At 41.5% G+C, this 18811-nt stretch overlaps 1 protein-coding gene across 1 annotated transcript; it reads left to right on the forward strand.

Annotated features, from left to right (window-relative positions):
* The first annotated feature begins 13033 nt into the window (after positions 1 to 13033).
* LOC148036909 (subtilisin-like protease SBT4.14) lies at positions 13034 to 18589 on the forward strand. The gene is made up of 11 exons (XM_087677048.1): positions 13034 to 13135; positions 13325 to 13488; positions 13698 to 13795; positions 13870 to 14013; positions 14654 to 14765; positions 14942 to 15470; positions 15620 to 15714; positions 15985 to 16212; positions 16390 to 16501; positions 16851 to 17067; positions 17946 to 18589. Exons 1-11 carry the CDS (start codon positions 13034 to 13036, stop codon positions 18512 to 18514), a joined length of 2370 nt encoding a protein of 789 aa, XP_087533174.1. The 3' UTR covers positions 18515 to 18589.
* The last annotated feature ends 222 nt before the right edge of the window (positions 18590 to 18811 follow it).

The following is an 18811-nucleotide window of genomic DNA, read 5'->3' on the forward strand; positions in this document are numbered from 1 at the left end:
TCCTTTACCTAGGCTGCTCCTCAAAGAGTCTATACTAGGTGTGATTGCCTAAATCTCAACACTGTCGTAACCTACATTACACAAATAGGCATTAGGCCTCAAAACATGGATAGTCATGCCCAGTTAGAGTATAACCCACATTTCTATGCTTAGCTCATGAAGAAATAAAGCACCACAAGCATGAGTTTCATGCCCTTAACCCTTCATCATCCTCCAATCCTAGGAAGGATTTTCATCATTCCTAGGGGGGAGGGGGTAAGGCAAGCAGAAAATAAAACATGACTTGAACTTCATAACTTCAATCTGAATTTTAAAAGTTTTAAAAAATGTTCAAAAGCAAAAAATGTCAAATAAAGGGAACTTGTGCTTGAAGAATATATTTTACGAAATTTGTGCTTGGGATGTGTGGATTGCTTAAAGTATAAAATATTTCCATTCACTATTTCATAATGTTTGATCTTAGACTTCTTTCATTTTTGCAAAAGTTACTCTTAAAGGAGCTAATTCTAAAGTGTTGTACCATAATAGGAACTTGAGATGGCAATCCAACTTCCATTCTTAGAGAAAGAGCATAACAAGTACTGATTGGCCACTAAAATGCAAGTCTACAACCAACTAAAATACCACAGCGTCAGCAATTTGAGAGAGCTAGTGAACAAGGAAGGCACGATGAAACAAATAGTCAACCAATGCAATCTCCACAAATACATGGAGAAGGTTTGCCAGAAAATCAACCACAGCAGATGCACTAAATTCCTAAGAACTTTCGACGTAAGAAGGAACGTTGGTACAGTGACCATCAGGCAAGGCGAAACCTTTAGAAGGGTGGAAGTTGCCTTTAATCCAAAAATTGTGGAGAAGGCACTAGGATTAACAAAGAAGCCGGAGAAGAGGCCAAAAAGGGATGTGTACGGGATGCTAGAGATAGACAAAAAGAAAATTTACACTAAATGATGAAATCAGTCTAGCTAATATTCCCGATCCCACCATTCACCTATAGGCTAAAATAGTCCACACCCTTTTCTCAAGCCAAAAATATCATGCTCTCATGAACAAAATAGGTGTACCATTGCTTGAGAGTTGTGCATCCAACGCCTTGGATGAGGTAAATTGGAACGCCTACGTCCAAAAGACAATACAAGCATCGGCAAAGGTACTAGCCACAACATCAAGGGTAGTAGAAGGGGAGTCTTTGGCTCTACCATAGCGGAGTCTGAGAGGAAAATTACGTGCCTCCAAGGCATCAACTATAGGCTTTGGAGAAGTGTTAATTGCCATCATTCAAGAAGCTCTAGGGGAGATGGAAAGAGAAGTACCAGAGGAGACCCTAGAGCCATCATCAATCTGATAGGAGCATCGCTCTTCCACCCTAGCAAGCCCAACCATCTCACTTTCAATGGGAGAATAAGGGGAAAACGAAGTCCACAAGGAACAGTAGGACAGCACGAAGAGAGTCGCTAATGAAAAGGAGAATGATCAACCATCTCAACAGCAAGAAGCCTTGAGCGAGAGGACAGTCAGTGAGCAACAAGGCTCAAAATTGTCAAGCCAAGAGGAGAGGAAAAAGATCACTCTCAAAATCCCCATAAGAAGAACTCAATCCACCTCAAAAGAAAACAGAGAGATGCAAAGGGTGGAGGTGGAATCAAAGAAGAGACTAGAATAAGAGCATAAGAAAAGGCAAGAAGAGGACAAAGAATGACTAAGGCAACAAGAGGAGGAGGAGATTGCTCTAGCAAAAATAGAATCAAAGATTTAGCCTACAAGCTAGCCCATTCTGAGAGTGAATGTCTCCTAGTGGAAAGCTCAACCGCAATTGTCAATATAGGAATGTTGGAGTAACAACGTGCATTCTTGAGCACAACATTAAATGTCACGTAGCAGGGAGAAGAAGAGACATTGGAACAACTAAAAAGAAAACTAGAGCTTACAAGGAGGGCACTGTAACATGGACTAGCACCATCTTGGGGATGGAGGAGCGACGTGCTTACCTAATCTCAATTGGCTTAACCATACAAGAACTCTCCATGCTAGGGCTTGGGAAGCCAGAACAACAAATACAGTCACCTCAATAGGAGCCATTGGAGCTGGTCCAAGAAGAAGGGTTTGATTTTGAATTAGATCAATAAGAGAAAGAACAAGTGCAGGAACCAAGCCCCCCTCTGTGGCCACAAGTACAATTAGAAGAGCAAAGGGCTACATGCCATGCCATGCATTCCTTGGCAAATCTCTTAGGCTCCCTCAAAATGTAACTACTCAAGAGCATTAGGATGATGTCTAGTGTGCTCCCTCCCAATGTATCTTTTTTTTTTTAAAGATAAAACAAAGAAAGTACCCACACAAAGCAAAAGGAAAGGAACAACGGGCTTTCCCATGTAATATCAGAGTGCCACAAATACTAAACCTAGGGGTTCTCAAATTAGATGTGTTCGGTGGCCTCAGTCAATCGGTTACCCCCCTAGCCCTCCCTATCACCCCATTTCACACTTAGGGTACATCAAGGGTAGAACACACCTAGGGAGTTTGTGCTTGCCTATGGTTAGACATGTCTCCCTAAGTCACACCCATAACACCTCCCTTATACACAAACTGGGTCCTCAAGTGTGGAACAACACCACAAGCTTCGACCCAACTCCCAGTTTCACTTGGAGTTGCACAAACACCCTGCACTACACAACAGTAAGATAGGCATACTCCCTAGGGAGTGCACTTCCTTTTTCTTTTTCAGATACACTCAACAACTATGATCAATGACCAACTTTGAAGGCCCCCATCACCCACTCAATCTACTCACGACCTTCGCAATCTCTCATCCAATTTTGTGATGCTTCTTTTCCCTATTCAATCTCCACGAAGCCCCATCACAGACCCACATGACAACCCTTCAATCACCCGATCCCTCATCAACAAGTGCCATAGGACTTGCACTCAGCTACTAGCAGAGGGGTAATGTTAGCCCTAGTGCAAAGAAAGTAAAAAGAAAATTAAAAAGACGCAAGGCAAAGCAGAAAAAGGCGGCCTTGGCTAAAGAAATAGAATGAAAAAATGCCAAAAGTACAAGGACAACCTTAAAAAGTTCAAGGAAATAGTGAAAGAGGAAATGCACATTTTAAATATAAAAGTGCACTCTAAATCCTTGTAAAAGGGCACCAAACTTCCTCTTGTGCAATTTGTAAAATTAGAGGGGCATGGGTGAAGACACAATGCAAATAGGAAGGGAATAAGAAAAGAGGACCTAGGCTAAAATGGCTAGGCATGTTAAAGAAAAGATGGGTGCCCAAAGGGGATTAAGATTAGGGTTTTGTATAAAAGGCAAAAAGTGAATAAAGAAGCTCATAATTGTGTGTGGCCAAAACTAGCTCTCTTCTTATTATTATTATTTTTCTTCTTCTTCTTATTTCCTTGCTTGATCTTGTGCTTGAGAGAGGGAGTGTGAGGGAGAGAGGGAGTGAGGGAGTAAGTATATGAGGGTGAGGGACCTTGGTGGAGAATCTCTCCATCTTCTCCTCTCTTCTTCTTCTCTTCGCTTCTCTTCTATTCTCGTCTCACATGCAACAATGGAGCTTAGAGCTTGAAGCTTGAGGATCAAGCTTGCTTAAACTTGCACCTTGGATTGTGGAGCTACTGGAGTGCTTGAGGGCGGAGGCAACTCGATCAAGCATGGAGATAAGCTCACTATGCTCATAGGTGTGAGAGCATGTATGGCTATATGAGAGGTAGCAACTGTACTTGGCTTGAAGCACTTGAAACAATAAGCGGTCTGTGGGTCTTGGTGATCGAGAGAGAAGCTCCCACATCATGTGAGACCTCAAGCTTTAACTTTTGAGGAGTTTTGTGCATTATTAATGGAGGAGTTGAGGTTGAAAGCTTGAGAATGAAGTAATAGTGGAGATACTGCATTCTCCGCCAATGCAAAAGGTAAAGGTGTCTCCTCCACCAAAAATGATGGTAACAAAAAGAAGAAGGGTGGTAAGAAGAAATTTCAAGGAGAGTGTTTCTACTACAAGAAGAAAGGACATGCAATTGCAAAATGTCATGTCAAAAAGGTAGATGAAAAGAATGGTATTTTTAAAAGTAAGGGGAAGGAGACAACTAACAAGACTGAAAGCAGAGCTAGAGTTATTCATGGCAGCCATTGAGGAAGTATATTCCTTGGCACAAGAAGAATCTACCAATGATTCATGGGTGTTGGATAGCAGTGCATCCCACCATATGACCAAATAAGAAAGGTCTATATAGTTATATATATAGCCTCTATAAAAATCTGTCCTCACTGTGACATTGGAAACAATGCAAAATACCATGCCATGGGCACATGTACTATTTACTTTGTTGCTGCAAATGGTAAAGTCAAAAAGGTTTCAAATGTGTTGTATGTTCTAGAAATTAGGAGAAATATGTTATCAGTTTTACTACCATAACTGATCTTAGTCCTCATGAAGTGAGATTCAACAAAACACGTGCAAAAATTATTGATAGTCCTAACAAAGTCATTTGGCAAAGGATAAAGGAGGAACAACCTATATGAGCTAAGTGCTCTTACAGCCACTGCTAGAGTGGTCAGGAGTAAGATTTGGCATGAAAGGTTTGGACACATTGGATTTACAGTTTTGAAGGAGATACATAAGCAAGGTACGTTTGCTCACCTACCTGCAATTACTGAATTGAAGGATTCATGTGAAGCTTGTATGATGGGCAAGCAACAGAGAAAGGCATATTCACAAGAAAGCAAGAATAGTATAAATGCTCCTCTAGAGTTGGTACATGCTGACTTGTATAGTAAGATGCCTACACAAGCCTTGGGAGGATCTTCTTCTTTCATGTTGATCATCAATGACTATAGTAGAAAGATGTGGGTGTACTTTCTTTGTGATAAGGCTCAAGCTTTTGGTAAGTTTAAAGAATGGCTAAAACTTGTTGAGAATGAAACATGGAAAAGTGTGAAGAAATTTATTACAGATAGTGGTGGTGAGTTCAACTCAAAGGAGTTTGAAGACTTTTACAAGAGGATAGGGATCAAGCGTCAATTGACGACACCTCAACAGAATAGTGGTGGGATGCAAGAATCTCACCATTGTGGAGATAGGAAGGTGCATGCTAAAAGGTAAGGGATTACCATTGTTGGACCAAAGCTGTAAATATTACAGTCTACATTCTCAATCGGAGCTACACAGAGGCTCTCAAGGGAAAAACACCTCATGAGGCTTACATTGGTAAGAAACCATCTATCTCACATTTCACAACTTTTGGATGTGAATGCTATGCATATGTTCCTACTGAGAAAATAAACAAGTTATAACCAAAAAGTAGAAAATTCAGATGATGAAGAGAAAGTTCACCAACTTGACATTACAACACTCAAAAAGGCATTGTCATGATGGGTAAAGCGGCTCTATGACCAAAATAATCCTATGCCCACATCTGTTGAGGAGAAGGCAAATGGACCAAGAAGGTCTCAGAGAATAGAGAAGCAAAGAAGGACTTATGTTCACATAGTCAATATGGCCTTGATGTGGTTGAGATTATGAGAGAAGTAAAGAAGCCAACTGATTTGGTAGAAGCACTTCCAAATCCCATATAGAAGGCAACTATGCAAGCTGAGTATGACAGCATAATGATGGAACACATTGGGTAGATACTTGGAACAGACCACAAAGGAAATCATGGATCGATTCTTTGAGATGGAGTGTATCTCATTTAAAGTAGCCTTTGCCATGCAAAAGGAGAGAATCAATGATATTGAATAGAGAATTATTCTGCATGTAGGCAAAATGAAAGGGAGGCAAATGAGGTTATGAGGGAGCTTGTTGCATCTATTGTGTTTCTATTTGAGGTGACCACATCATCCAAAATCAATAGGATTTTCTATTGGTTTGAGATTTTTAAATCAATGTAGTGTGATAGAAATTTTCAAGTGTACTTTAATGTGCATGCTCTACAATAATGATTATTGCATGTTTTATGATCTTTGAATAAAATCTAGGTATCTATATGATTTTGTAAATGTGCAACTATATTGATATACCCACAGCCTTACACTCAGCCCTACCTTGACAACATGCCACCAGACTTCCTTGGAAGGGGAGCCCCACTAGCTCTCTTGGCACCTAATGATGCTAAGCCGGCCATTCCTAGGATGGAAATAAATTTTATAGGTATCCCTAGACCACCTGGACCCTACATGACCCACCCACCGAGTGATACTCCAACCCACTATGTAGATGAGCCTAGCAACGATGAGCCTTATGTAAACCCATACGTGTTGTACAATGAGGAAGGAAACTCAGTCCTTATGGACTACCGACCAGTACCTGTGATGACATTAGGTAGGGGGAGAGGTAGAGGCCTAGGGGCACAGACCCAAGAGCCAATCGTGGACTTGCGATCACTCAAGACACATTTATTTGCGCTACCCCGAGAGGCGGAGGCCATCCTCTAGTTCGACAAACGAGCCATCAGTTCCATTGGGGTTTCTCGGTGTCAAGACACTCGATGGGGAGGGCACATCTATCCCATTGCATGTCATGACCCGTGCGCGGATGAAGTAGGCCGGCATATCATTGCCAAGGGCCCAACAACCTTCACGCAACCTCAGTTAGAAAGAGGAGCCAGAGACAAAGGAAGAAAATACCAGCTGCTAAGGTCACCCTCAAAATTGAAAGTGCCACAACACTGCCGGTTGGAGGGAAGGTCATTGACGGGAAGGAAGAAACATCATCCCCATGGACGAATGAAAAGGGAAGTGCTAAGGTCGGGGAGTACCCCACAACCCGAAGTGCCAACTCGAAGCCATCAAGAAGGTAAAAGAGTGGGTAAAGGAGGCCCAAGAATACCTAAAGGACGTTGAGCCCATACTAGAAGATGAAATCCATGATCTCTCAAGCATAAGCATGCCAATCCCTCTCCCATGGACCAAAATCAAGGGAGGCAATGACACCACAAGCAAGGCCGCCTAGACAAAGTCTAAATGCTTCGGCCCAGCAAACCAGTCAAGACCATTGGCCAAGAACTACAGAATTAGGAGAAAGGCAAGCGGCTAGCAACCTCCTCAATACACTGGTGACCACCCCTATAACTCTAAGCTTAAGCAACTTGCTTAGGCAACATCCAACACTATGGCTAGAGCTGAAGCAGTGGGTTGAAGAACCAAATGAGCCAATTACCACAGACTTGCCTGAGCAGCACACAGTGGTGCGTAGATTGGATGTTGTATGCTCGCGTAGTGAACGCCGAAAGGTCCCCAAGAACAAAAGAACTCTACTTTTTGCACAAAACTCAAGGTAGAAAGCATGCACGATATGAACAAGAGACCAATTGGGTGCAATCTCCCCCCATGCCTTGTGTGAGCACTCCACAAAGCATGTATTTTTATGTATTAATCATCTTCAAGCTCAAATAATAGCCCAAATTACAAAATAGCACGCTTTTGGCTTTTGAGTTTGCTTTAGCACAAAATAGAAATAAAGCTAATGGGCGGGCGCCCAAAGAGTCAGGCATACCCAATACAATGTCCAAATACAAATATCATAATCATACGCCCATGCGCATACAAAATAATAAATAAATATCCAACGCCTTAATAAATAGGCGCGATAAAATATAGACGCTATGCCTAAGGTATGCACCCATCAAAATATAAGTGATAGCTCGAATACACGCTATCCTCAAATGCTTTCCTCCGCCACTGCTGCTATCTCTACACATCAACTGAAGCATTCACAATTGTTAATAAAATAATACAATTAAACCAACAAAAGTGAATACCTAGCAGTCTTCAACTACATAAATAAATCAACTGGTTTGAAATCTAATCTTAATTTATCACAAGTGCGCACTCTAAACTCATAAACGTTTATTAATTTAATATGTATTTTGCAGAATCACCAGCTATGGAATCACCCATGTACACACTAAATTAATGAAACGCCCAAAAAGGATAGGCATCCCCATCAACTTCTCGCACAAAGAATCCACTTTGTATATGAGCCCCGGTCAACAAAGTTTACGGAATCCACCGTGGCACGGAATCCACCGTGAAATATGCCTCCTGGCATCACACAGAAACCCAAATATTGAGTTTGATGCTGCACTCCATGCCTAAATCCTTGCACGCCAATGCTTTTTGGGAAGGCATGAAAATGCATGCATTCCTGCCAGTCCTAGCTCTAAGGGATGTCACAAGAAAGGGAATTGTAGACACAAGGGCAGGAGTGAGTGTGCTAAGCCATGTGGTACTCCAAACTTAGGGAAGAATGACAATTAGGAGCTAGTGTACTGGCCCCCAAAGAGAAAGATTATTGGCACCAAGTGGATCTGGAAGGTCAAGTACAAGGCTGAGGGAACCTTAGAAAAGTACAAAGCTAGACTGGTTGAATGGGGATTTTCACAAGTTGAAGGATTTGATTTTCAAGATTCATTTGCTCCAATTACCAGAATGACTACTATTCGCATAGTACTTGCAATGGCCACCCACAATAAGTGGCTAATTTACCAAATGGATGTTAAGTCAACATTCTTGAATGGTGACCACAAGAAGGAGATATATGTGGTTCAGCCACTAGAGTTTGAGGCCCCCTATGTTCTGAGAACAAAGTGTGTAAGCTAAAGAAGGCATTGTATGGGTTGAAATAAGCCCGTAGAGCATGGTACCAATGGATGTTTTTTTTTTTAAGTTTAAACTTCAAAAGATGTGCCTCATATGCTAATTTGCATGTTTACAGGGATGGTGAAAAGTCTATAGTTATTGTCCTATATATGGATGACATTCTTATTACATGTGACTATGAAGATATGATCAACCAAACTTGAAAGGCTTTGAGCTCTGAGTTTGAAATGACAAACTTGGGTTTGTTGCACTATTGTCTGGGGATTGAAGTCTGGCAAGAGCCAAGAAAGATCTTCATCTCTCAGAAGAAGTATGCATGGGAGATCTTGAAAGCATTTAGTATGACTAAGTGCAAGGAGATAGCTACACCTATGGAGGTCAATGCAAAGTTATCCGTTGAGGATACATCGGCACTAGAAAACATTGGGAGGTATAGGAGATTGGTCAACAGCTCGATCTACTTGTGCGACACTAGGCCAGATATTAGTTTTGTCATTGGAGTTTTAAGAAAGTTCTCAAACCAACCCTGTGAAAGTCGTTGGAAGATTGGAATGCGAGTGCTCAAATACTTGAAGGAAACTCTTAACTATGGTATTATATATAGTTTTGGTACTTCTCTTGTGGAGTATTGTGGCTCACATTGGGTAGGAGACAATGATTCCAGAAAGTCAGTTTCTGGTTATTATTTTTCTTTAGATTCAGGAATTTTCTCTTGGATCAGTAAGAAGCAACCAAGAGTGGAATTGTCTTCTACCGAAGCAAATTACAAAGTAGTCTATTTTACTACATGTAAAGCAATATGGTTAAGGATGATCTTATGGCATATGGGAGTGCAAGATAAAGACCCAATTGTGCTAAGATGCGACAATCTGAGTTACATTGCCATTACCAAGAATCTAGTGTTTCATGCACACTCAAAACATATAGAGATCTAGTATCACTATGTGTGTTATTTGATGGAGGATGGGATAGTGGAGCTGGTCTGTTGTCCGACATAAGAGAATGGAGTAGATATATTCACCAAAGCACTCTCGAATGATCTACTTCAAGTCATATTTAGAGACTCGACATTCAGTCAAGGAGTTAGTTCACTTGTAGGTGGACATTGAAGGGGGGGGGGGGGATGTTAGATATGCTTAATGCCCTACCCTCGATAAGGTGCCACCAATGATCTATGGTGCTCAAAGTTGTAAGGCCCACATTATGAGGAGAAGCCATGTGTGAGCCTGGACATTAATGGGTCTTGATTTGTATGTCAAATGAGTCTATGTGACTGGATGGCCAAAAGGTGACTGTTGCGGATCTAGCCTTTAGGTTAGACAAAGTAGTTAAAGCTGGTAGCAACTCAAGGCACAACACATCAAGTAGCGAGATAAGGAAGTTATCACCCCTATTTTGGGTCTAATGGCTGCATAAGTAGTCCTTGACTAGAGGTGGGGAATATTCCCTAAAATATTTCCTAGAATGTTCACTGGCCAACTAGTGGAAGTGCACATGGAAGGTCAACAAACGTACGTATGAAAGGTCATTCATCATGACCCCCTTCACAGGCTATAAAAGGTAGACCCCTTCATAGCTTTCATGATCCATCCTTCCACCCAATCAGAGTTAATCCAACTAGCCTTAAGCTCTTCACCTACCTTTGTCCAGATCGCCATCTAAGCTTCACATTGGAAGCACACGAGTGGACAAATCCATCTTTCTATCACCTTGTTTGGAGTTAAAGAAATTTTTTGTTCCTCTCTTATCTATTGTGTACTCTCTTGCTCAAATTCTATTCACTATGCCGTGTTATTTTTACACAATATAGTTAAAAAATAAAGAAAAGCAAAGCAAAGTACATATCTTATGAAAGGACGAGGGAATGGCACCTTCCCCTATAACTATAAAAAAACAATGAAGAAATATATGCCAACTCTTCAACATGCTACTTGTTTGGCATGTTTATTTGTTTATTTTTTGAACTAATATTATGTTTTTCAAAAATTCTAAGTTAAGTGTTAAGAAAAAAGTAGTAAATTTTAAAATCTACCAATTCTCAAATTTTGACTAATCAACTTTTTTTCTTCTCTTTTATGTCTTGCAACGTACTGCTCATCAACATATCTCAAGCTATATGACAAGTTTGTAGTGAAATTTGGCAAGCTTTAAAAACTTATAAGGTTCTAAATTCAATCAAAACTTCCTTTAAAATTGTGTACATTTTCTAAATATATAAATTATGATCTAAGGATACAATTTATTGATAGAAATATACTATTTTCAAAAAAATGTGTATGTCTTAATGCTAATAAAATACACAAGACAATGGACTCTATGCAAATGTGAAATTTGTACAGCCTCATTGAGGTCATCTAGAAAAAGGAAAACTGACTTATTTTAAAATATCACTAACACCCTTTGTTGTTGCAACTCGATATAATATATATTAGAATCATCGTGGGCAATCCAATGTGTAAACATCATTGGGACATTAACAATGCACGCATACTGAGTAGTCATGGCGCAATACCAAGCCATAATCTTACAAAGAAATCATGGATCTACAAATTAAATAGAAGTTTCAACAACTCTTTCAAGCATAATTCTCACCCTTGCATACCAACAATACGAGGCCAATATCATAATAATAAAATATCGATCATGTCTTGTAAACAAAGATAGAAACAAACACATGGGACCACACAAAAAGAATTATCCATGATGTAGAGCCATTACAACTTTAGCTTTTAAGAATCATTTATGTATTGATCTTGTTCTTCAAAACAACAAAAATGATTGTAAATGGAACATTGGACCATTAATCGATTCTTAAAAATCCTTCAGTTTCTTGGAATGATCCATCACTTCCTCACCAATCCACAAAATTAACTTGACTAGATCTAGCATTGATTATATGTTCACTTTCAATATGTTGTATAATCTAGTGATCTAAAAATACATCACTATAGTGAAACATCCACATCCAAGGACAAGTCTTTGGATCCTCTACAAGCAATCGATTAAAAGGATTCTAAAACTTCATCATGAAAGCTCCCCATTCAACCCAATACTCCAAGTAGAATACAAAAATGAAACAAGTCATACTTTGCTCAATAATATAGTCAAGCCCAACCAACGATATGCATTCCAAAGAGCCAATCAACATGAGTTTACATGCATCATACTATGGGATATAATCATCTTGTAGAAAGAAGAATAATGTTCAAACTAGACGCCTTAGCTACAATAAGCTCATCTTGCCTAAACACATTACCTTGAAAAATGCACTATTCCCATTCTTGTTCCCACTTGGCCATGGTGCCTACAGCGAGAACATTATCTTAGTAAATATATCAAGATGTGCGCGTCAACCATGTTCTCTATCTACACCTTACACAAGCCTTACATTCTATTTTTATACCAACAAAAACAAGTTAACTTAATCGCAAATAGCACAAGCACAACTTGCCTACAAAGACATTGACAACTAAAGATAAGCAAACAAGAACTGTTCTAATGAGGAGGTGGTCACGCATATACTTTGCTATTGTATATACGTATTAATACTAGGATCCCCATCTTGGCATTGATATAACTTGAAAGACCTCATCACAATGGTGGACATATAGGGCATGCCTCACTTCTTCCTTACATTCACTGCAAATGAGGTAACCAATACAAGGTGGACTGGGATCAACAAGTTGAAATCCGTTACAAAGGAGTTCAATCTAGAATTCCTATAGAAAGATTGCCTCCTGGAGTGTGCCATCCTCTTTCACACCAAGTTTCATCTCTTCTTCAATCATTACATTCTTGGGAAAGTTGCTTGTGTGGAGTGCATCTAGTACCATGTAGTTAGATATCATCACACTCAGAGTAGGTGAACTTTCAAGGTTCGCACAAAAAGTCGGAGCAAGAGTAACCAACAAGTGGTAGCTCTAGAAATGGCAAGTGAAGGGTTGAAATTCTGGGGGCGTTTCAAGAGAATTTAACGCTTTTGTTTCTGCTTTGTTGTGCGAGTAGGAACCGGGAAAGGCACCACCCTCATACTGTATGTCCGCTATGTAGCGCATCAAAATGTAGAAGGCTACTGCGAGCATGCAAGAGCGTCAGTGACATATATGTTTATATGTAGATATGTATCTGTGTCAGTGCAGGCCGGCTGCGCCATGCCTCGCCTTTTGATCCTCTAGGATTTCACAGTGGCGGGGACATGGGTTTTACCGAATGTGTCTTTGGAGGCTTGTGGGTGTTTGTGTTTTTGGGGGGTTCTCACAAGAGCTCCTCTGCAGCAGCCGGCCCTTGTGCCGCAACAAACTATGGCCTCGGTCATGTCGACAGCTCCCCCCTTTTAAATAAGCATTCGCTCCCCCTTGCCCACCCCCCCCCCCCCCCACCGCTTGACTCACCCTCGTGTTTTCTTTTGCATCAATGTCACCTCCCGGCATGGCCGCCCTCATCTTCTCCCTTCTCGTGTTCTTTGGCCTCACTATGCTTACTGGCAGTTGGGGGAGTTTATTGTCTCCTGACACGAACTTTCAAAAGAAGGTAGAGGACATCATAGCAGAATTTTAATGATCATATTAATAATCAAACCAAGTTTGAGATTTCTGCACTTCCGAGTACTGATCATGACAATTCAAGTAGTACAGCCATTGATCATTAAACGTAACATACAACCTCTGAACATAAAGTACAATCAACGATGATCATAACGATAGTCAGCCATTTTTTCAGCCTCTTGCTCCTCAAGCATTAGTACTGCTCACAATACGTTCAATTACTGAAGAGCTTTATGTTCAGCAGCTTCATATTGTATATTTAGGAGCTTTGCCGCAAACCTCGACACTCAGTAGCGTTGCCGAGTCACATATAGAGCTCCTCTCCACTGTCCACAGAAGGTAACATTTGTGTGATCTCTGAGAACGTCCTCTGGCATATTAAAGAAGCTTTCTATGAATGGATGAATCATAAGTGACGCTACCTCAAAATCAACAGTATTAAGTGACGCTACCTCAAAATCAACAGTCTGAGCTTCAATAACACCTCAAACACTGGTTTAAACATAGTAATTAGGCTTTTCTCACGTTTCTTCACATACATCTTTCAGCAAAGCAGCAGCCCAAGAGGCTCATGTAGTCAGCTACACAAAAAGCTTCAATGGTTTTGCTGCAAAGCTTTCACAAAGGGAGGCCAAAGCTCTCAAAGGTGCTACCCCTCAAAACTTTCAGTAGGGTTCTAATCTAAACGAAAATTTGCTAACTGATTTTTCTGACATCCAGAGAAAGACACAGTGATTTCTGTGTTTCCAAGCCGGCAATTGCAACCACTTACCACAAGGTCCTGGGATTATATTGGCTTAACATCCTCCAGTCCAAGAAATCCAGCTGTTGAAAGTGATATTATCGTTGGCGTTATCGATACAGGTACCGGTTGGTAATAGGTTGGTAATAGGAGAGGAGCTACCAATTACCCAAGCTACCTTTTTTATGTGCAAACAGTCTAGAGCAGTGCCACATGGGCACTTGCAAGACTTCCTTCAAATCTAGGAAGTACAGTATCTTGGCTTTATAAAGGGAATGAAAGCTCAAGAAGGTCCCACACGAGGCCAACTTTACTTGCTAGACTTCAAGGAGGACTAACAAGTCCCTCACATTGCACTAACCTAAGTAGCAGGTTGACACATCCGATGGTCTGTGTGGCCAATGTATGTCATGTATCTGCGTGACCTTAGGGACAGTCCAATCATCTAATCTACTTTTGAAAGACCTGACAATTATGAACGTGCTTTATATTGGTCAGACTGTTTCTTAAAGCATTGCAAGTATCTCTAAGATAGACGGAGTAATGTGTCATGTATCTCTGTGGCCTGAAGGACAGTCCAATCATCAAATCTGCTTTTTGAAAGACCTGTCAATTATGAACGTGCTTTATATTGGTCAGACTGTTTCTTAAAGCATTGCGAGCATCTCTGAGATAGACAGAGTAATCATTTTAAGGAGAACAATAAACAAGGTCGTCTTGTAAAACTCCAACCTGGGCTTATAGTCACCCAACATTTAACAGGAATCTGGCCGGAAAATCCTATGTTCAATGACACTGGCATTGGACCTGTTCCATCCAGGTGGAAAGGAGAATGCACATCTGGGGATCAATTCACTGCTCACAACTGCAACAGGTAGACTCCACGTGCTTGTGATGCTAGAACTGCTTGCATTGATGCAGAAATATGCAATCAGGTGCATGTAGAACTTGTATGCACAAATCAAACAGAGATGAAGTTCCTTTTTTAAATATCCCATGCTAAGGGAATAGCTCCCTGCTCTACTCAATGCAACCTCACTTTCATGCCAGGAAAATCATAGGAGCAAAATACTTTGCCAAAGGCTATGAAGCCAGTAGTGGGCCACTCAATAGAAGCATTGACTTCGTATCACCCAGGGACAAAGGGGGTCATGGGAGCCATACTGCCTCTACAGCTGCAGGCTCGGCCACAGAGCATGTAAGCCTGTATGGCTTGGCCAATGGTACAGCACGAGGGGCGGTTCCTGCAGCCAGGATAGCAGTATACAAGGTTTGTTGGTCTGGTGGCTGTAATGAGGCAGATATCCTGTCAGCAATAGATGAGGCAGTCTATGATGGGGTAGACTTACTATCCCTGTCTTTAGGTGCTTCATGGCCTGTTGATTATATAGATGATGCTATGGCAATCGGATGCTTCCATGCTATGGAGAAGGGCATTCTTGCATCATGTGCAGCAGGTAATTCTGCCCCATTGTTCCCAGTATCCAATACAGCACCATGGGTGATTACTGTTGCTGCTAGTAGCATAGACAGGCAATTTTACTCACCAATTCTTCTTGGCAACAATGTCACAATAAAGGTAACTGATTGACCCCATACTTGTATTATCTGTTCCCCAAAGAAAGACTACAGGAATTTCCATTCTTATTAGCAACATCTAAGTGCATGTACCAGGCTTCTAGATGCACTATGTTTTTGCATATCTCAAGCTTCGATGATCCCATGCAGGGCACTGGTGTCAATACATTCATAATGAACACCAGTTGGTACCCATTAATAACAGGATCTCAGGGCCTCTTTGCAAATTCCAAAGATGACCTGAAGTAAGTTTGAACTTTCTTGTGTCCTTTCACTCTCTATCAGGTGAAACACAATCCATATTTGCAGGTTAAGTGTGTTTTGTGAATGTTTTTGTTTTACTCAAGCATTTGCATAGGATAAGCAGGATGCAAATGCAGCGCCTGTGCCCAATTTATATGAATGAGGTTACACGCAGATTCACTTGTGTATGAAATATGCATGGAGTAACATACAGCTTCACTTGTGTGACCGCTTCAGGCCTTCAGGTTCTTACTTTGACTTGTCTGCAGCAGTTATTGTGTCTCAGGATCTTTGGATGTGAAGAAGGTGAAAGGCAAGATTGTGTATTGTGAAGCAGGGGGCCCAGGTTACGTCGATGTAAATGTATTAGAAGCTGAGGGGGCAGGCTTAATCTTCTCAGCAGAAGGTGCCCAAACAGTGGGGTTTTCTTTTGTTCTGCCTGCAAGTGTCATAGGTGACTCTGACTCTCAGAAAGTCCTTGAATACATCAACACCACCAAGTAAGATAATTTCTATGTATACACAACACATCAGGATGTTGTGCGATAGAGAACCAGCTCTAGAATATTAAGTAGTTTTCAGCTCTGTCACAAAACCAGCATTGAATAAAATCCTCATTCTGATACGTTCAAGTGTGCTTGGCTTGTATTTGAGATCCTGTTTTCTACATTATCCAGGGACCCAGTTGCCAAAATTTTGCCTTGTGATGTATCCATGCATGAGCCAGCCCCCTTCTTGGCTTACTTCTCATCTCGAGGTCCAAACTACAATTCAAGAGCCATAATGAAGGTTAGTCTCTCATGTTAACTGCTATTCTTCTGTCACTTCTTAGTTTGCATTAATAATCAACGTTCTTTGAGTTGCTCCATTTAGCTGATGTTCACTTTAAAGATGATACCTTACCAACCAAATGTACCACATACAGCTAGACAGCTGGCAATCCTAGTTTGACAGAATGGAACGGACTTCTACGTTATTGTAGGGTCAAGAGTTTTAAGAAAAGATCTAGACCCAACCGTTGACTTTGTTTGCATGACTAAACCTTGGTAGCTGGTATAAAAAGGGCATTTTCTAAACACAGCACATGCAATCCACAGTCAAAGATCACAGGAGTAACCTGAATCTTTTGCAAGTGCAGCCAGATCTGGCTGCACCTGGCATAGACATCCTTGCAGCCTGGTCAATGAATGACTCCGTAACAGCACAGAATGACTATGACACAAGATATCCTCTTTTCAACATCATCTCAGGAACCTCCATGGCCACTCCCCATGTAACAGGAGCTGCAGCCTATGTGAAATCCCTCCATCCAGATTGGAGCCCTGCAGCAATCAAATCGGCACTCATGACGACAGGTGATGATTCTTCACCATTCCCCATTTAGATTGAGGCCAAATTTCTGCCATACCCCTTGAAGATATATGAAAGAATGTAATACACCCAACATAAGCATGATATTTGCAATGCTAATAAGGGGAAAATTTACAATAATAATCTGCAACTGCCTGCGGAAGGACTCTGTGTATTCAAAAGCTGTTCAAAGATAAAATCCCTTCAATGGATGATGAGGAAGATGAAATACGGAAACTCACAGCCCAACTTAAAAACCAGGAACTGAGATCAGAAAAGTGTTTATCACAAATAAACCAAAACCAAAAATCACAGACTGCCGTATATCGTTCTATTACAGTGACACTGTACCAATCAATCTATCATCAAAACAGCCCACAGGCAACACTGACGGATCATTGTAAAGAAATCTGCTAGTCAAGGATATCCAAAGGTCTTTTTGAAATGATATAACGCCCCCCCCCCCCCCCCCCCCCCGAAAAAGATTTTGATTAGCTACACAACAATGGCATAACTGTGCTTGAATTAAAATTGGAGAGGACCTTCTACACGGAACCAAACCAATGGACTTTTTTAGTTCTTCTTCTTCTCAAAAATTGAATTGTCCAAAGAAAGTAAAGAGATGGAATAAGTTCAGAAGCATAAAACAATTGGTAGTAGAGAAGGTGAATCTTACTACTGGATCACTACCCTTTATCATGAAATGTGTTTAACTTCAATTACTTGTCATTATCATGAAATGTGTCACATAAATGCTGCAAATGGAGACAATTGATACAAGAGAAGGTGAAACTTGGAGGATAGCAAGCATCAAACTCTTTCTTAAACAACTTTTCCGTCACAGAGACTGATAAAAATCACCTCCTGAATTTCGCATTTCCAGCAACTCCAATGGATCCAAGCAACCCGCTGAACAAAGACAGGGAGTTCGGCTATGGAGCCGGGAATCTGAATCCGGCGAGGGCAGGAGACCCCGGCCTGGTGTACGACGCGAGCTACGGGGACTACGTACTGTTCCTGTGCAGCCACGGTCTGAATACGACGACAGTGAGGGCACTGACAGGGGATGCGACGACGGAGTGCCCAGACGACCCGGCAGAGCTGTACAGTCTGAATTATCCGGCGATCACAGCGGCGTATCCGATCGACCTGAAAGGGGAGTGGTACACGACGGAGAGGACGCTGACGAACGTGGGGGGGGCTGGAGTCACGAACTGCACGTACGAGGCGGTGATGGAGGGGGTGCAGGAGGGCCTGATGGAGGTGCGGGTGTCTCCCTCTCGCCTGGCCTTCTCCTACCCGCGGCAGCAGCTCTCATTCCGCGTCAGCCTCCGCGCCCCTGGCCTCGGCGGCTCCTCCCTCATGCTCTCGGGCGCCCTCTCCTGGGTCTGCCCCGCACAGCCCCGCTACTCCGTGCGCACCCCCCTCGTCGCCTACCTCCTCTCCCTCTGAAGTACAGGGGCAACTGAGAGGCTCTTCCCTTACATCCTTCTTTCCTGTCCACATGAGTTACATACACCCAAGGTCCTCTGCCTGTGAAACTTTATACATTAAATATATATAAATTTGGAAATTTAAGGTACTCTGATATATCAACCAATGGGGGGGACCAATAACTTGACACTCAAGGATCCACTCTTTCTAAGGTTTTACAAACCTAATATATTCAAAATTTTACATGGCCTCCATTGTTTCACTCGCATTAAACTTATGTGTAATACATAAAATTTTGAAATGTAAATTTAAGTG

Source organism: Lygodium microphyllum, chromosome 4 (assembly GCF_053477565.2).
Source record: "Lygodium microphyllum isolate KBCC chromosome 4, Lygodium_microphyllum_v1.1.10, whole genome shotgun sequence".
NCBI lineage: Eukaryota > Viridiplantae > Streptophyta > Polypodiopsida > Schizaeales > Lygodiaceae > Lygodium > Lygodium microphyllum.

Coding starts and splice junctions, on each gene's coding strand:
- LOC148036909 (XM_087677048.1), top strand. CDS start 13,034: ATGGCCGCCCTCATCTTCTCCCTTCTCGTGTTCTTTGGCCTCACTATG. Junction 14,766..14,941: donor ACTGCTCACAACTGCAACAG/GTAGACTCCACG, acceptor CTTTCATGCCAG/GAAAATCATAGGAGCAAAAT. Junction 15,715..15,984: donor AATTCCAAAGATGACCTGAA/GTAAGTTTGAAC, acceptor TGTCTGCAGCAG/TTATTGTGTCTCAGGATCTT.